The 20,154-nt window shown below is 39.9% G+C and overlaps 1 protein-coding gene across 3 annotated transcripts in view; it reads left to right on the top strand.

Annotated features, from left to right (window-relative positions):
* Nucleotides 1-11,734, top strand: part of LOC309799892 (negative elongation factor D-like) — a 69,364-nt gene extending 57,630 nt beyond the window's left edge. For all 3 annotated transcript variants that reach the window (XM_082613518.1, XM_082613517.1, XM_082613516.1), the window contains 2 exons: nucleotides 3,960-4,109; nucleotides 10,756-11,734. In XM_082613518.1, coding sequence (XP_082469644.1) covers nucleotides 10,810-11,124 — 315 coding nt within the window. In that variant the 5' untranslated portion in view covers nucleotides 3,960-4,109; nucleotides 10,756-10,809 and the 3' untranslated portion in view covers nucleotides 11,125-11,734. The remainder of the gene's footprint in view (nucleotides 1-3,959; nucleotides 4,110-10,755) is intronic.
* The last annotated feature ends 8,420 nt before the right edge of the window (nucleotides 11,735-20,154 follow it).

Raw genomic sequence — 20,154 nt, 5'->3', positions numbered from 1 at the left:
ATTCTGTGTTTTAGCAAGGGAGGTGTTTTACCAGGACTCTATTCCTCAAAGAAGCTGCTCCTGTCAGACAACTTCTCTGAGAGTTAGTCCCACAGGCAGGCTGTCCTTGAGCACTTAGCACCGTTCTCAGCTCTTACTTTAAATGGTCCAGAAGGACACATGGAGCCCCCAAAGGGCCACTTTGCTCTCCACCACAGAGTCTAAGGAAGAGCCTTCACTGCTGTTCTACTCTCTCACCTGCTGTTCCTGACATGAGCAGAGGAAAATTGAAATTGTAAACTTGGTTTTGGTGAGCATCTTTACATGGCAAGTAGATTTGAAAGGAACCCAAGCAAATGCCCTGCTTCCTCTAGGAAGAAATAATGCCCAGTTTGCAAGAAAGGAGTGAGGTGACAATTGATCTTGTTTCCCATATTGTTCCAACAGAGATTCTAATCCAACAGGTCCCTTGCAATGGCATGACATCGGTGTTTTAGGTTGGAATAGGAAATTGAGACAGGGACTTCCCTGGTGGCGCAGTGGTTAAGAATCCGCCTGCCAATGCAGGGGACACAGGTTCGAGCCCTGGTCCGGGAAGATCCCACATGCCTCAGAACAACTAAGCCTGTGTGCCACAACTACTGAGCCTGTGCTCTAGAGCCCACAAGCCACAACTACGGAGCCCGTGAGCCACAACTACTGAAGCCTGCATGCCTAGAGCCTGTGCTCCACAACTAGAGAGGCCACCGCAATGAGATGCCCGTGCCCCACAACGAAGAGTAGCCCCTGCTCACCGCAACTAGAGAAAGCCCGTGCACAGCAATGATGACCCAGAGCAGCCAAAAATAAACTAATTAATAAAAAAATTGGGACATAAGAGAACATGATTACCTGGAGGTCCTCAAGACACCTCACCTTCCCCCTGTGAATGTATTCCTTTGCCCATATGTCCTTGATTAGTGAATGGTCCCACCATATACCCAGACAACTGTGTAGGAATCCTAGATTCTTCTATCTTATCTCCCAGGAAGTCTTTTTGTTTTCCTCCTGAATACCTCTTTTCTCTACCTTCTTCTTTTCACCACTGTCAACTGTCAAAATCCTCTTTATTAATCTCGCCCCCCTCCCCACCCATCCTCCACACTGATGCCAGAATGATGCCATGACCTCCCCCATCATGTTTTCCTGCAGGTCCCATCTTCCTCTACTTGTCCACCACCTCCCTTTGCTCACTTCTGCCTCTGAGTCTTGCAGCAGTGTGTCTGCTTGGTGGAACTCAAATCACCTTGGAAACCATAGCTATAAGGAAGTCTGGAAAATATCTTCTTATTTTCCACTATTCCAACCTCTGAAGTACAGGAAGGCACATGAGAAGGAGGCTGGAGTGGGTGTTGAGAGAACAAGTATGAAGTATTTGCCACTCTGCCAACTCAGCTTTACCTGTGGTTCTTTGTGTCAGAGCTGTCATTGTTCAGAATTGGTGGAGACAATCAGCAACGGGAATATATAGTGGAGTTTGTTTCATGCACGTGATGCTGAGGGAGAAAAATTTACAGAGTATAGGAAATAGAGGAAACAGAACAATGATTAGCATTTAGAGGACCTCAAAAATAATAGCAAATACCAACTAGCTATAGTGGATCCAATAACTGAGTAATTTCAACAGCATCCTAACTGGTCTCCTATTACTACCCCTGTCTCCTTCAATCGCGTCTCTACACAATGATCAAAGTGACTTGATAAAACTTAAGGTACATCAAGGTGCTCTTCTGCTCAAAACTCCCCAGTGACATCCCTTCACACTCCCTTCGCTCAGAGAAAAGCTGTAACCCCCCATCTGCCATTCCGCCCCTTTGTTCTTCCAATGTGCTGGGTGCACTCCACCTCAGCCCTTGCTCTGCTGCTCTCTTTGCCTGGAATACTCTTCCCCCAGGTACCTGTGGGACCTGTTCCCAAATGTCATCTTCTCAGTAAGTCCTTCACTCGCTACCTTACCTCGAATTGCATCCACCAGCTTCCCTCAACTTCCTATCGATCTTCCTCTTTATTTTCTCCTTAGCATTTGTTACCAGTGGACCAAATTTATCTTGTTCAAATTGTCCCTCTCCCTCCCCTCAAATGTAAGCTCAATATAGGTAGAGATTGTTATATCCCTTTTTCACTACTATCTCCACAGAAACCAGCACAGTGCCTGGTGTGTGACAGGTGCTTCATGAATATTTATTGAATCAAAGAATAAATGAACAAGCTGGTTAAATGAAAGAACTTTTGGATGGATGAAAAAATAAAAAACCTTTTCCCATAGAGAGATAAAATGTAAAAGGGATTTCTAAGGAGGCATAAAGGGAATTTTCTAAAACCGCTTTCCTTCTGGGGTATCGCTGGGGGCAAGACTGTGGAGGTGCTTTCTGCCAGCCACCTACTAGAGAACCCTTGGGGCTGACAGAGCTCTGGTGGGGAAGGAACACTATCCTGGGAGCCAGGAGAGCAGCCTCTAGCCCTGCCTCTGCCTCTAGCTAGATAAGTTTGGGGAAGCCCTTTCTGCTCACTTGGGCCCTGATTTTACTGGTGGAGAAACTTAGGCTGCTATGGGCTCTGACTTTCTTCCGTGGTGGATTGCACTGAAAGAACAATTCATTGATAAGTGATTTAAACTCTGTGGGTGTATCTCCAAAGACTCAAGAGCTACATTTTTAGCCTATGAATTTCCTCCAGAAGTGCTTGTGGCAGCAGAAATTTCTCCACTCCACCCCATGGAGCGGGGCTGTGTCCACTGGGCTGTGGCCGCTGACGGCTCATGTTAACAGTCAGAGCTCATGATGATGTCTGTGGCCTGCCTCTTTAGGACACCGTGTTCCATCTGCTGCAGCAATCTTGTGGTCCAATTTTTATTTCTACTTTAAATACACAAGCTTTCTCTACACATTTCACGTGAGTATCTTGAGGGAATCCAGGGACATTTTTCTTTAACCTGCCTGAAATTTGTTTTGGCAGAAGTTCTGAAGGCTGAAGTCTTGAGAGATTTGGGTTTTGTTAAATTATAGACATAATTTCAGTGAGGTTAAATAGCTCAGGCAAAAATTGGAGTGCCCTCCCATCATTTCTGCCCGTGAAACTCTACCCATCCTGCAAGGCCTGACTCTAGTGCTCTCTCATCCAGAGAGCTTTCCCAGGTCATCAGAGCTAGAAGGGCATTCTCTTCTCCCCGAGGCTGTGTGCTGGCAGAGCATGTAAAGGGAAGCCAGACAGATAAGGGTTTGAATCCCAGATCTTGCTAGTGGGTAACCTTGACCAAGTTTCCCAATTTCTCTAAGCCTCAGATTTCTCAGTTGTAAATGGTGAGAGTGAAAATAGTAGTAGGTAACATTTATTGAGTGTTTACTGTCAAGCACTATGTTAGATATTTTACATCATCTATTTTACTCAGTCCTCTTAAGAACCTTGTGGGACAAGACATTTTATGATGTCTTCTCTATATATGAGGAAACTGAAGGTAAAAATGAAATGATAATTAATATCTCACTGAGTGATGAAGATTAAATTTTAAAAATATGGATCATGGCATTCATTAAGCACTTAATAAATGTAAGTTCCTTCTCCATTGTATTCATTAAACCAGCTTGGGTATGTCATTCTCACAACACTTACCCTGTGTTGCCTTATATTATGACTCTGTAGAAGTAGTGAGATGTACAGGATGGGGAGTAAGAGCCTGGGCTCTAACCCTTGGACATGTTACTTAATCTTTGTGAATGCTGAACTCCTCAACTATAAAATAGGAGGAATGCTACTGTGAAGGTTCATCGAACTGATATATAATCTAAACTAATGCCTGACACATAATAGCTGTTACTATCATTACTTATCAAGAATGTTAAAATCTATATTCCTTTTCAGTTTGAAGTTACCTGAGAAATAAAACAGGTCTTTTCCATTGTTGTACCCCTTTGTGACCTCATCCTGTGTCTTGTGTGTTACAGAATTACTTCTCAAAGTGCACCCAAAGTGGCACCTGAATTAGAATGTCCTGAAAGCTTGATAAAAGGAAGATTCCTGGGCACCTCCCCAAACTCAATGGATTATGATCTCTGGCAGTGACCCAGGATTTTGTATTTTACCAATCTCCTCAGGTAAGTTCTCTGGACCCTGATGTTTGAGGACCACTCCACTCAGGGCACCAAATATCTATGAGTGAAATAAACAAGTGGATGGATGATCAAAGCAATTTTTTTTTTCCCATGTGGCACAGCTTGCATGATCTTAGTTCCCTGACTAGGGACGAAACCCCGGGGCCACAGCAGTGAAAGCGCCGAGTCACTGGACCGCCAGGAAAGTCCCCAAAGCAATTTGTTTAAGCATGCATTTTTCCAAAGTAATGGAAAGAAAAACTACCAATAGTGCTAATAATTTCGGGTTAAAAAGATTCTGGTCTTGCTCTTCAGCATACAGTTTTGGATCCCACTTACTCATTTGGCTTATTCTTGCCCCAAATGCTCCTTCAGTCCATTTTCCTTTAGGAGGTGGAGTAGTTATCTATTGAGGCACAGGTCTTCAATAGAATCTGAAAATTTCCTCAGAACTGTGTGTCTCCAGCTGATTCCTCAGCAACATAGACTTACCCACACTCTGGGTGCCTGCCTGTAAGTATCATCCTAAAGCTCTATCGAGATGAATTATATTAATGGAGTCTATAAGAAAACAAACACCTCCAAACTTTCAGAACTTTTAATTGGGATAAAAGTCTTTTCAGCCTCGACATTTTAGCAAAGAAAATGAAATCTTGAGTTACACGAATCATATGAATCATATACATAGACATTTTGGATTTATTTTTTATCCCAAGTTTCTTTTTTAAGGACATTTCTTAAAGCACCGCTAAACAAAAGATTATTTTTCTATAAAGACTTGTCACACCAACATCTCAGTAGAAATGTCGCCCCTTTAGAGATAAAAAGGAGGGAAGACAGAAAGTGATGTGGTCAGCAGAGTAATAAATTAAATTCACCTGGCAGAGTTTGTTCTTCAGGTCTGAAACATGTAAAAGAACACATTTCTAGTGAATGAAAAAAAAATTCCACAGAAAGAAAGACCAGTTCTGAAACATGAAAAGAGAGGCTACTGTTCCCAAACCCTGACTCCAGCGTAAATGGCAGGCTCGGATTAAGAGTCATAGTCCCTGGGTAATTTCCATACCAAATGTGCAAAATTTTACAAGCCAAAACAAAAGCTCTCAAGCCCAACAAAGCCCAAGCTAATTTAATTTCTCCCACAGAAAAGAAAGATGATAACAACCTAGAATTGAACACTTTTGTCATTAAAAGTTGCTATATTTTAAACTTTTAGTTGAGTTGGGTAGTAAAAAACTACACACTAATATATCTTCTTCCAGGAGGTAGTAACTGCAATATGCTAAAGAGCTCAAAGTCAAAAGTTCTATAGGGTTTGTGTAGCATCTGCACTAGCATATTTCTTACCCAGTAAAGCCTCAATTTCTTCATCTGCAAAACTAGAAACAGACCTGTGCTTTTTTCAAAGGGTGGTTGTGAGGATTAAATGTTAAAATGTCTATAAAGCTCTTAGCACAGTTCACTGCACACTGTAAGACCTTAATAAACGCTAGTTGTTATAATTATACAAGCTTCAGCCTGGAGACAAAGATTTCTACCTTTATTGGAATGAATAACTGATGCTCATGACCTCAATAATAATGAGATATTATGTTGTGTAGCCCTGGCAGAGGAACTAAAGCAAAAGTGGAGACTAAATAATGTGGAAGAAAAGCCAATTACTTGAGCAGCAGGGGGTGATTAATGTACACTAGTTGGATATATCTTAAAGGAGATGGTACTTCTAGACATGCCTCATGTCACCAAGAAGCTCTATGCCAACAATAAATCATTGTCATGTATTAGGCAATAATGCCAAATGCAACACCAGATTTATCTGAGTTCTAGTTTTAGGAAAAATAGCCATCTGTTAACTCCTTTTTCTCTGAGGAATACAAAACACTTCGTATGAACTTTTACATTTTCAAAGATTATATTGTGTTAGTGAGGGAGTGGGGAATATTAATTTCTGTTTTCTGTTGGGTAGAAGCAGGCCCAAGAAGATAAAACTGCTTTCATAAAATCACATAACTGAAACAGAACTTCAGTCTCTTAATACTAAATTTCAAACTCAATCCAGTAAAGCTCACTGCATTGCACATGGGCTTCATGTGCACAGTAGCTCTGCTGCTTTTTGGTTTCATTTTCAAGAGTAATAATTCATAAATTTCAACCAGTTCCATGGTTTTCCCCATCACTGGCTCTCTGGACATGTTCAGGGTGTTTGTCTTTTCAGCTTCAATGTAAATGCTATGCAGGTGTGAGCCTCGTGCTGGGCAGAGTTGGAAAGCAGTGCAGTCTTGAAGGCTCTGGGGAACCACACCTTTGCTTTTTCATTACAAGTGAGCCAAGCTGGGATCAAATCTGAGATCTGAGGGAGAAGGACCTAAATCACTGGAAGTGGCCTCAGCGCCCAAGCAGGATGTATCAGGTGTGGTTGGAGGGAACTTGAGGATCAGAGAGATGGCTGTCTTAAAAGAAGCCCCAGTCCATGGGGAACATTTTATGCCTGGCAAACGGGTGTGTGGATTTGAGATAATGATCAGTCAGGATGAGAGAGCTGAGCTGGAAGAATCTTCTAGAAGCTGAGAGGTCATTAACACAATGCCTATAGTGTTAAAACAAACAAACAAAAAATAGAATCCATAAAGAAATGATGGCCCTATAACACACAGGCAGAAAGTAAATGAAATAAGAGAAAAAAACTTTTTGGTTCCAGCTATAGACATCAGTTCCTTTTCTCAAAAATAACAAATGTGTATTTCTTGAAAAACACACCTTAGGGAAATAATCAGAAATGCAGCAAAGATTTCTGTTAGAAGGTGTTCATCATTGTGTTATTCATATTAGTAAAATAATGGAAGAAAATGTAACACTCAACAATAAGAAAATTTAAAATAATTTAAATATTTTATTGATACAATAAATATTGATACAATGAAATAACTATTTATTGATACAATAAATATTGATACAGTGAAATAGTAGACATCCATTAAATAACAAGTTTCCAAAGAATGTTTTATCACAATATTATATTTAAGTGAAAAAGTAAGACATAAAACTGTGCATACAATATGGTTTTAATTATGTAAAAGAAACACAAAGACACACACAAAGATTGGAAGTAAATACACCTTAAAGGAAACAATGATACTCTATCTCTGGGTGTTGACCTTCTTGGAGATTTTATATTCTTCTTTGTTTAAATTTTTAAAAACCTTAAAAATACAACTCACATATCTTTTCAATAATCTGAAGAAATATTATCTGAAGAAAGATGATGTGACAAACCCACAGAGAAAAATGGTCAATGTGCCTGGCAACCAATTTTTTCTACTAAAACGACTTGTGCATTCTAAATCTGGAGAAAAACAATTTCAAATTAATCTTCTGCAACACCACTCCCGTGGCTACCTTGATTCAAACTTTCAGAAATTCACAAAGACCACGCCACTCAGCTGGCCTCAGGAATGCAGATGTCTGAGTCATTTCCCTTTGGCCATGTGGGGAACATCATCCCCATATATCCAGAGCTGTATGCAGGCCAAGTCCTGTCATTTTCTGTGGGCAAAGGGAGGGAAGGAGCTACGTGATGGCATGCACAGAATCACGTATCATCTCTTGTGCCATTACGTCTTACCAGCTTTCTGAAGGCACAAACGTTTCAATGCTCTGTTCATTTTTTCCTCGCAAGAATGTGGCCAAATTTTGATGTGTGTAGAAGATGTCTATTTAGCCTCCTTTCCTCAGCATTCTCCCCAGTCTTTCAAATATATGGTAGGAAAAGAAAACTGAGTTGCATTACAACTTTTTTATTCTCTGCATTGAATTCTCTCTAGTTATTGTTTATTTGGCTTTGAAATGTTCTCCTTTTGAAATCTTTTGAGAGATTTGCATACACTGCAGATAGGACTATAAATTGGTATAATATTCTGTGGGAGATCTCTTAATCATAAACAAACACATATAGACGTGTACATATAACGTTACCTATATATATTAAGAGTCTTGAAAGTATCTTTAAAGTACACTTTCACACCAAAATGCCACTTATAATCAGTCAAAAGAAGATAGTTTAAAATTTCTTCCCATTTTGATACTATTGTTCTCACATGAAATTTGGTTTAAATAACAAGAGTGAACATCATGTGTTATTGGCAACTTTTGGATAAAACTACGAAGCTTTGAGAAAGGTAAAAAGAAACCAACATCTGTTGAGAATTTTCTGTGTGCCAGACATTTTCCCAAGCTTATCTTACTTAATTCTCAAGCTGAGATAGATGATGGACAGCTTCTCTTTAATCCCCCTTGTCCTGTAAGCCCTTTGCACCGGAATATAATTCTTCTGGAACATTCTCACAAGGTTCTCATACAAAGTGATTGATACCATCCTGTTTTCTTCAAAACCTTGATGATCAACTGATTGCTGAGGTTGGGACTGGAAACTATCTTATGATGGTGGAATAGGGGTCTTTGAAGGCATCTCAAGCAACACCACAGTGAGGAAGCACAAAGACTTCCGGAAAGGAAATAGTTCAAGGGACCAAGAATCAATGTGTAAGATATAACTTTCATTCAACCTAGCCTCAGCAAGGTGTAAACAGATATTTCTACAAAGAACCAGAAGCTCTCTTAAGGGACTTGTGTCCGTTATCCTTCATTTTGAATCTAATCATTGTACCATATTACTTGAGAAAATGCACCAAATTACAAAAAAATATAACTTTTCCTCTAATGGGTTAACTTACCAGAAAGTTTATGAAATGGAAGAAATGAACATTAATTCCACCTTCTCTAAGTTTAGGAAATTTAATCTTTTTGAACTGACTTAATAGTTTGGTTTTGACTTTTAAGGTCCTTTGCTCTTTTACTAATCTAGTATTTATAAGGAAAGAAAGACTTGATTTTTATAAATTCCTTCCTCCACTAATTAAAAATACCCTGAGTCTTCCCAGGAGTTGAAGTAAAAAAATAAGGTTTCATATAGACGTCTTTCTTCTAATGACCACAGAAGTGGAGTTTAACATTTAGGAAACATGTACCTTATTTTCTCTGGAGTGTTATTTATTAGGAATGCATCATTAGTCACTTCATGGAGAATGCTTCCAAGACAGTGTGGCTAGATAATATCTTAACTGCCATTTGATGCGAATAAAAAATCCTTTACAATTATAGGGCAGAAAAATAATGCAAGCTTCATTTAGGCAAAGCTTTTTGGCCTAGACAACTTTTAGAACTGAGTGACCCAGGGAAGGTCTGGAACTTCACTTAAGTGAACATGAAAACTGTCATTATAATTGACACCTGGGTTTGGTACCTAAACGCTGCAAGAAAAGAACACAATTACAGATCACAATAGGACAAGATAGATTCCCTCTATATATTGCTCTTCACCCAACACTTTTATCGTTACCAAGATGAGTATATAAATCACTCCCTGATCATTCTTCATATGTTCCCCAGATTGTAGTTCATTTTCCTGAGCCTCAACTTATTGTACTTTGCTGGACCGTAAGACCAGAATGTGATATTGAAACCAGGCCCATATTCTTCAGAGCTCTACTATTTATATTACTCAACCTCCGTGGTCGTGCTGAGTGCCAAATCTATAGAATGCTTCCACCCCCATCAAAAGCTTCCTGGATTTTTAAGCAAGATGATACCCTTTATGACTTCTTAGTGGCTCATGTACAATTTAGGGAAACCCTCAAGAAGTCCATTCACCTTGCCTAGTTCTGGTTACTTCAGAATCCATACCGTATAACACACATAGTGGCTCTGTGACAGAAAGATCCTGAAGCTGTGTGGGACCAGGTATATATGTTGTCCTGACAGCTGAAGGATGCTTTTAACTCTTAGGGAAAGTGCTATGATTGTGGCCGCGTATACACAGATCATTAGCTTTTTTTTCCTCCTAGGTAAAAAATAATCACTAACTGTGAACTTTCCCCCGAGTTTAACTTGAATGACAGGCAGAAAGAACACTGCTAAGGACAAAAGCACTTCTAGGCCTGGAGAAGGGAATGGTGGAGAAGAGAGGTAGCTTTTTTAAAGTCTCTTGAGTTGTAAGTGGAGGCACAAAGGAAGCCAGAATCAAAGAGATTCTTTCATAAAACTGGTAATAATTATTATTGGTTATAATTTAAATACTTGATTGCACCAATGTATTCAAAGAAAGCTGTGGTTTGGTCGTGTCTCCAGAAATTACAGAATATAAAACAAAGTTGGAAAGTTGCAAATGGACCTGATTTTGTAAAAGGAAGCAAGAGCATTTGAAAGTTAAATAGCAGTCATGGAAATTATTTTGCAAAATAATTTATTAGGGGAAGCAGAAAGAAATCTGAATGAAAAAGAATAAGGTATCACATGCATTTTTTACAAAACAACATAAAAGGGAGCTTTCAGGATGCCTTCCAGGATGTAGTAATAAGAATCGGTAATATAATGCAGGGATTGGGCCTGATGGGTGGAAGCAGGAAAATAAACAGTCACACATTAGAATAGATTTCGTCTTAGGGGTGAGGAGCCAAGTGACAGCTTTTGCAACGAGACCACCATAGTCTTGACATCCCTTGTCTCCATCAAGAAGCTACAGACAGACCACACCCCGGTGCACCTGGTGCTGCTGGACGAGATCAGCACCTGCTACCAGCTTCTCCACCCGCAGGTCCTGCAGCTACTGGTGAAGCTCTTTGAGACGGAGCACTCCCAGCTGGACGTGATGGAGCAGCTCGAGTTGACGAAGACCCTCCTGGACAGGATGGTGCACCTGCTGAGCCGGGGCTACATGCTCCCCATGGTCAGTTACATCCGCAGGTGTCTGGAGAAGCTGGACACCGACATCTCCCTCATTTGCCACTTTGTGACTGAGGTGCTCGACGTCATCGCGCCCGCCTACACCTCTGACTTCGTGCAGCTTTTCCTTCCTATCCTGGAGAACGACAGCATCGCCGGCACCATTAAAACAGAAGGTGAACACGACCCTGTGACAGAGTTTATAGCTCACTGCAAGTCTAACTTTATCTTGGTGAACTGATTCAGAGCATCCTCCAGAGCTGGAGCAGAACATTCCAGGAGACCCGCTGTGGAAAAACCCTTTCCAGAAGCTATTGTTGAAGAGGCCCAGTCAGCATCTTGGAAATGGGCTCTGGTGGGAGGAGGTGGATAACTTTTTTAAAAAGGAAGATGTTATCAGTGTAACGGCTATTAGGAACAGTCCCCTCTCCTCGTGAGTCCAGGGCTGCCCCCAAGTCCTCTTTACAGTATTAATTTCTCCCAGTAGCGGAACTAGGTTCCCATTACCTCTTGGGATGTAGCCAAATGTCAACCCCTTGGGTGGTGGAAATTCAGAAACTGAGACACTTAGATGAACTATTTTCAGAGTTGATTTAAGTTTTCTCACAAGGCTCCACTGGTTAGTTCATATTATTTCAATTGCTTTCATTTTCCGAGAACAAATAAAAAGCCCTTCTGCGGTTGGAAGGTGTAGGTCCCGGTGTTAATGTTGTTTTCATGTGTAAATAAAGTACTCAGATTCAAAAAAAAAAAAAAAAGAAACCGTGACCATTTGGCAGAAGATTCCAGCAAGGTCTTGGTCCTTCTATGGCCTTTATGTTTGTCAAGAAGTTCTGAAAAGTACTTCCTTCCAAACCTTACACCCTTTACATCTTGAACTTCCTGGGAAATCCAGCCATCCTTGGAGGAATGAGATGTTGATTTTCATCCTTCCCTGCTAGGTCCAGAGAAGTTTAGCACTGCCAAGGGCTGGTGTCAACTATACAATCTTGATATAGCATGCAAAGATCAAATATAGATCATTAAGTTTGAAGTTGCTAATGATCACTGATTCATTAAAAAGTCAACAGAAATATTGACCAAGCATCCCCAATGTGTAAGGCATAATATCAGAGCTATATAAATGAATTTAAGATATAGTCGCAATCAAGAAATCTACAATCTCATTGTAGAACAGACATCAGACATTAGCTCTTAGTAGGTATTGTTAGTTTTTCATGGAAATAAACATGAATGGCATGATCAACAAGAACCATCAAGTTCAGGTAAAGTGATAGATCCCCAGGAACTAGAGGGGCTACCATACCTTCAGGAAATAAGGGGACCTAAGGAAGGAGGAGAGCAAACAAACATACATTCTTGATAACCTTTTATGGGTCAAGCTCCACATTTATTCTTTCATTTAATCCTCTCACCAAGAGTCCGAGGTAGATTTTATTCTTATTTTTATAGATGAGAGCACAGAAGCCTAAAGATGCTTAGAAACTTGCCAAGGTTACAAAACTAATAGACAGCAGAGTCAGAATTTGACCAACGTCTGACTGAGTTCACCATCTTATACTCCTAACTTCATTATGAAGGACGGCTGAAGTTGATAGACTAAGAAGCAGCCACAGAGCAACTTCCACACAGTTTGGCATGTACTTTCTCAATATGCACCTGCATAGATAGTTAAAATTAGTTCAGCAGTTAATGGTTCTCTTAGTGAAGTGGTGGAGAGAGAAATATGATAGCCTAACACATAAGAGTAAGCACTACAATTGGTTTGGTTTTTTTTTGTTTTGTTTTGTTTTTTTGCGGTACACGGGCCTCTCACTGTTGTGGCCTCTCCCATTGCGGAGCGCAGGCTCCGGATGCGCAGGCTCAGCAGCCATGGCTCACGGGCCCAGCCGCTCCGCGGCATGTGGGATCTTCCCGGACTGGGGCACAAACACGCATCCCCTGCATCGGCAGGCGGACTCTCAACCACTGCGCCACCAGGGAAGCCCTACAGTTGGGTTTTTAGCTAAATGTTGTCTGGTTTTGTGCTCTCCCAGAAGCAGACCCAGAGATAAGGATTCAAATGAAAATATTCAATAGTATAAAAAGGCAAGCAGGAAATATTCATAGAAAAGTGGGGGAACAAGACAGGAAAGAACATGTAAAGGGTGACGTAGTAAGCCAGTCACCGCCATGGATGACTGGAACATAATCTTGTAGGGGATCTTTGGAAAACAGTGGAGAACACAGACCTCAGAATCATCCATCCAAGAAGTCATAGAGCTGGAGGATTTATACCCTAGTTCCAGCCAGTCATTGGTTAAGAGCAGAGGGATGGTGGAGTTGGGGTAGTTAATTCCCTGGTACTTCTTGTCTGCCATGAGCACAGGCAGAGTCCCATCTGAGGCTTGGAGGAAAGCCCCAGGAGAAGGTCATGCAGACACAATTGAGGCTGGCTGTCTTGAGTGACACAGGTAAGACTCAAGGGTTATGGGCAGGGCACTGGCAGCACCTATAAACACCAGTATATTTGGTGCAGATTTTGTAGTATTCTCTATTACTCCAACCCTTTTGATGTGTAGGATTATGTAGGCCACTGTCTCTCAAACTTCAAAGTGCATAGGAAGCTCTTGGGAAGCTTGTTAACAAAGCAGATTCTGGGACCTCATCCATTGAGAGTCACCTGTGGTTCAGGGATGGAGTCTAGGAATTTATGTCATTAATAAGTGTCCCAGGTGATTCTGACCCACATGGTCCATGGGTCACACACTGAGAAACAATGCCTGGAATCTCCAAGTATTACATAGAAAACAGATGAACAGGGGAAGGCCATGTGATAAAGTGAAAAGAAGATGGTATTTGGATCAAGATATCCTTGGATATAAATGCTGGCTCCATTACTTAGTGACCTAAGAAAAATTACATAATCTCTTTGTTTCAGTTTTTTTTTTTAACCTATAAAATGGAGAGAAAAGCATACACTTGGACTGTTTTCTATGAGCGTTAAATAAGATAACTGGTAGAAGAGTCCAGAGCACTATGTGTCATGTGGTAAACATCAGTGTTAATTCTTTTATTTTTTTTCTCAGAGGATTGAAATCTGTTGACAAAGTGATACCAATGGCATTTGACAGTTAAGGCTGTTTGACAAATTATACCCGACTAGAAGAAAACTCGATGACAAAATAATGCAGGCCTTAGCTCTAAAATTTCCCCCCAATTTCTCAGTGCACCTACAAATTAAGTTATTTTTTACCTTCCACTTACAACTGCATTACATAATGATTACCCTGGGGCTATAAATAGAAGTGTCCAAGTTCCAAGAGACAGATCAGGTTAATTTGGCTCCAGATCTGGCTCAAGGACCTGGACTGCAGACTCTCACTCTTAGACACTGACTTTCTATACTGAGAAACTTTGGTTTATTAGCTCTTTGTGTTTCTAGGGAAGATATTTTCAAGTATACACTGAGAAGAGAAGGAAAGGTGCCAAGAAAAAGATTAGAGATAAAACTATGATTTTGAATACATTGTGCTTATTTATTGTTATTATCGCATCAAACTGATTGACAATTAGAATGAATTTGGGATTATAATGGTATTACCACGATATAGACCTCAAGAGATGAATATTAGAGCAAAAAGCAATATGCTTTGTACTTAATAGATACTCAAGTGTTCACTGAATTTAATGACATCATTCAGGACACATAGTCACCTTCATGCTTCTCCAATATCTCTAGATAGATCACTCCCTCTGCCTCATCTTTACCTTGGTCACCTAGTTTGGCTTAAATATTAACCGAATCTCTCTTACCTTAATTTAGAGTAAGTGACTTCTACTTGGTTCTCAGGAATTTAGGGGAAAATGTATCAAAGAGCAAAGCTTTGTTAGCTACACCCAAGATGGGCTGACTTAATCTCATAACCAAAACATGGGTAGGACAATAGTGAAGATTTTAGAAGAAACATCTTTTTCTATAAATGTTGATCTCATTTAGTCCTGATATGGATCACAGGGGCCACTTACTGTAGAGTATGATGCTGCCCTCAAGCATGACGCAAGGGCACCTGTTTCTTTAAGCTTAGGTACATGAGCTATGCTCTCACCCTCTTAACATCACCAGAGAGATAAACACTGCTGGACATGAAGCCTGCAGCACAAGCCACATGGGAAGTCATGTTTTATCTCACCCCACTCGAGTGCACCTCCCAAAGCTGTCACTTCTCCATGATTATGAAACCTCATACAAGCCTCTGTGTCCCTGTCCTTTCAAGTGAAAGCCTTTTGCTTTAGTCTCCCAGGCCTTCCCTGACCCCCAAAAGGCTGACTCAAGAGTTAATGATTAGGAAGTGAAGATTTAGAAACAAAGAATAGCCTTTGGGATGGGAAACTGGTAACAATTTAGACTATAAACCAGCCACATTCTCTGACACACATTCCTAAATTGTTTGCACAGGCAGCAGACCCCACCAGATAAAAACTGCTGACCTCAAGCGCAGAGACCCCAGACCAGCTGAAACCAGAAGAATGGTGATGCTCACAACTTAACCTTGATGCCAACCAATTCAAGAACTGTGCACGAGCTGCTCACACACCCTGCAGCCCCATCCCTCACATTGCCTTTAACAGTCAGTCCTTTGCCTGCACCACGATGTCAAGACGGTTTCTAAGGACACTAGTCCACTGTCTTCTTGGTTAGCATGCTTTCTCGAATAAAGTCACATTCTTTGCCTCAACACCTTGTCATTCAACCTATTGGCCTGTTGTGCAGCGAGTAGCCGAACATGACTTTGGTAACACTTCCACAGGAAAACCAGTGTGGTCTGGTGGTATAAGGATGGGCTTGAGGGCTGATGCACCTCGTTCTGGTCCAGGTTCTGCCTGACTCTTCTTGCTTAGGCACCTGGATCAAGTCACATCTCTACACTCTCATTTTCTCTAATGTACGATTATGGAGTTTGAATAAATGATCACTAAACTCTCCTTCATCCCTGGAGGTGATTTTTCTAAGGAGAACACATCAGCATAACCAATGATAGATACATCTGATTCTCATTACCTGCGGCCATTATGTCCTCTAAGTAGCCAAGAACACTGAATTAGCAAACACTGACCATGCTCTTAGGAGAAATACAGAGTTAGGTTCCTGTAAGCCTCAGAGCACAACATTTTCATCAACTGATCAATACATAAACTTGTTTTATGTGTGTGTCTATTTAAAGACTCCTTATTTAATATATATTGTTAATTTATTAACATTGAACTCATGGTCAACAGCACTATAAACTTGTGCCTGAATAAAACTTATCTAAAATTTATTTTCTCCATAAAGTACAACTTTCTTGTGCTTGGGAACACAGCATTTCAGCACTCTGCTTGGGGACCATTTCAAACAGATGAATTCACCAACAAAAAGTACAAAATGCTAAAAACACAGCATTAAATAGACTGTGGAAGGGACACATTTACAGTTTGAGAGTTGGAACAAGAAGGCAGAGCATCGCCTTGTCCAGCCTCAGCTGGGAACGTGTGCATCAGGCTATTCAAATTTTTGACACTCGGTGCACAGCCAAGAATGACTATGAAAGGACCACAAATATTTATTTGGAAGTTACAAATAAATTTTAGCGAGTAGGCAAATTTGTAAATATGGAACCCATGAATAATGAGAATCAACTGTACCAATGTAAAATAAAAATAAATTATTGTGTTACTTTAAAGTCTCTTGCTTCTAAAAACAGCAGACTTTCTTCCAAATCTTGACTTCAAGCTGTGTAGTAATCTCCTAAATTCCCCTACATGTTCATTAAAATTACAACTCCATCTCATAGATGGTGACATGCAGAGATGAAGCAGCTTCCTGAACGTCCCCAAGCAATGCAACAACCAAGCCAGGATAACTCAGGAGTGTGAAACTAAGCCTGTGGTCGGCCCACTGGACTGTCCTGTTCCTCCTTAATTACTCACAGAAAAGATGTTCTCCCTTCTGGACCTGTTAGTTAAGTCCTGTGCTTAGGCTCCATGGTGGAAGTCTGCAAATTGTTCTGGGACACACCTTTTGGAATTTCAGCAAGTGATTATAATTTTGTCCTCTAAGAGTGTTATCTAAGGATTAACTGGCTGTTCTTTTACCACACTTTTTTCTTTTTTTTTGTCTCAGAGATGGAATAGCTGACATTTTACCCCCACCCCCTGTATACAGGCAAGTTTTAATGCCATAGCCTCAATTAGGACGTTCCCGTCTGGGCTTCTATAATGCATGTACTTGAGAACCATACGGGGCTAATCACTGTTCCTTTTCTGCAGGGCAAGAAACACTTTCTGTTCCTTTTTAAAATTTCCCTCTCTTCCCCAGGATGTCTGTAGCAGTGCCTGGGGCATAGAGCACACTGTAAACACGTTGATGAAATTGAATTCTCTTCCACCATGAAAAATTTCCCAACATTTCCAGTTGGGGAAATGTAGTTGGAGGGGAACAATGGAGAAACATGTCCAAAAGAATTTACATAACTTGTCTAAAGTCACTAAGCTAGTAAATGCAGAACTATGATTGAAACTTAGAGCCTGTTTTGAGGTTTTTAACCAGGACCTATGGCTTAGTTTATTTGTAGTGGTAATGCCTTATATTTCACCAGGTGTAGTTTCAAATGAATTGGTAATTCCAGTTTACAAAAAAAAATTCTATGCTACTGTTTATTGCTTAGGGCTTCACAGGAAGACAAAAAGAATTGTGAAGATAATAAGGATTGTAAAATATTCAGGTTAAAAAGAACTGCCATTTACCAGTTGCTCTATAAGATTTACATCAAAGTTCTCTATCAAGAAACAAGAATGTAGCCATTCACTGGGAGAACCATTCTATGATGTTTATGTTTCCAGAAAATGAAAATTAATGAAAGTAATTATATCACAAATTGAGTGCAAACAGTATCAGACAACTCTAAACAGTACACAAAATGGCTTTTATTTCACACCCACTCATCTTTCAAGTAATTACACAGCTTCTGTATTATCACACATGAAGGCAAGTAACTGGCATTCTCTTCTCTCCATTATTAGATGTTGGACATTGTTGGTCTGCCTGGAACTGAGGAGATAATACAAACTTCATTATATAGATGATGTTCAGAAAGCTTAATATTTCCAAAAGATTCTTCTGAATCAGTCATGTGTCAAGCATTGTGACTAACAGTCAACTTCCTTTCAATCAAAAGTCTATACTTTTCTGCAGCTACTCTAAGGATGACTAGATTCTCCCAGTATATCTAAACCCATTAAAAGTCTTTGGAAGAATATGTAAACTCATGAAAGAGATTTTTTTCCCCTTCTTTTGACATCTGCTGAAACTATTCCAACATTCTCAGGGCTGAGATTCTTTCCCTTTAAGATCTACTTATAACAGTACATTGATCAAGACACATGAAACCTTTAGAAGAGGCCTTAGAGTTCACCTTGTTCGACTGCGGTCCTCTCTGTAATATCCGTGCTCAGATTTAGCACTTCCAGTGATGAGGATTTCTCTACTGTCAGTACCATTTTGAGAAACTCTTCCTGGTATTTATTTAAAATCCATCTTCCAGTGACCTCTACCTACAAGTCATAACTCTTTCTCCTTGAACCAGAAAGAGTAGCCCAGATAGTTTTGAAATGACTCTATGGTGTGATTGTGAGCCCAGAACAATACTAGTTTATGTGTATTGCCCTGGTTTCCCATCTGGTTTAGTATCTGATCCAGACTTTTCATTGTACAATAAAATTTTACTGTAATAATTGCTTTAGAATAAGCTTTAAACAGTTGGGCAGTTCTCTCCTTTGTTCCTCTAGCTTCTACCATAGTCTTGTCCAGTAGTGGGTGAGACATACTTGTAGGGCACAGGGTTCTTATTCTCATATGTGGGCTAAATCTGAAAGATGCCCAGTGATAGCTCGTCTCTCTTTGCCTCACCTTTCCCCAATCCTTCATACCTCCCTTTCAAAAACAGTTTTCTGATAAAATGAAGTGTACTCAGACGTGAATTGTTAGGTACAGCTGACCCCTTTCAGTCTCTGATAATTCTAGGTGTATTCAACACTCTGCCACTGCTGGCCACCTGGTGTAGCCATCAGTTGTACTGTGACCAGTTGCAAGGGCTTCAAAATACAGGAAGCCACCAGGTCACAGTCAGCAAGGTGACTGAGAATAAGAAATGTGGCAAATTATAGTTTAGGTACATGTGAAACAAGTGGAGGAAATAAAAGCAGGGCAGTCCTGTCTGTGAAGCAGGAAGAGAACAGTTTAAACAGTTGGGTACTGTTGTTTTGTCAGTTATTGTACAGTGTAAAATCGACAACTATTTATTTTATTATTTGACAATGCTTTTTTATTCTGCACTAAACACTTTTAGCAGCAATAAGTTTTAAAAAGGAAGTATAGGTTTAGTTGAAAAAGAGGAAGTGAATTTTGATTACTCAAGAGAGTTAATGATGAACATGTAACTTGCACAAAATATTTGCTGACATTTACCATCCACCATGGGGTCATAGTGGTATAAACGACCACACGAAAACCAGAAGACACAAATCTGCTGGAGAAACATCAGCAGTTACTTCAAAAGTTAGTAACTAATTTATACAGACTGGGCCCTATTTACAACCGAAGAAAGTATCCTTCATATCATTTAGTGAGATACAACTTTTCATTTAGATCAAATGGCTATTCTAAATCACTTTCACTCATTATTTATTCCAAGATTTTTTTGTGTACATGAATTCAAAATAAAGCAATAGTTGTTGGTGTGTGGCTTCACGAGTAGAAGAAGAAATTCACAGTTAAATAATGAGAATTTTATGTTGGTCATCAAATAGTCCAAACAGAAAATTAGCTCATCTCAATTATGCTTCTTTTTTCATCAATTTCATGTAATCAAAGCCAACATTTTAGAAACTCATTCTCTTGACAGTGAAATATTTGGTGTTTTTGTAATATGAATTCAGTTAAAACATTTGACATTGAAGATAAATTATGTTTTTGCAATGATAATACAGCACAAATTTTGGTGAAACACAATGTTCTTAATAAATTAAGAAGTTATGAAGGAGAGGTGCCCTTGGAATTGGATATTATGCACACATACTTCATAACTACGTTGAAATATGTTGTGATAGTTCACCAGTTGATATAGAAAGTGTAGCTTCAAACTGTACAACTGTGTTTTTTATTTAACACACAGAGTAACTAATTCCAAACTTTTGTGATAAAGCTGATTTAAAATTTTAATGAAGTACTTTGGTATGGCAGTTCATGTTTTCT

This window comes from Mesoplodon mirus (assembly GCF_964341445.2).
Source record: "Mesoplodon mirus genome assembly, chromosome: 3".
Classification (NCBI taxonomy): Eukaryota; Metazoa; Chordata; class Mammalia; order Artiodactyla; family Ziphiidae; genus Mesoplodon; species Mesoplodon mirus.
The sequence above is the reverse complement of the archived record's forward strand: the minus strand, read 5'-3'. Positions and strand labels throughout refer to the sequence as shown.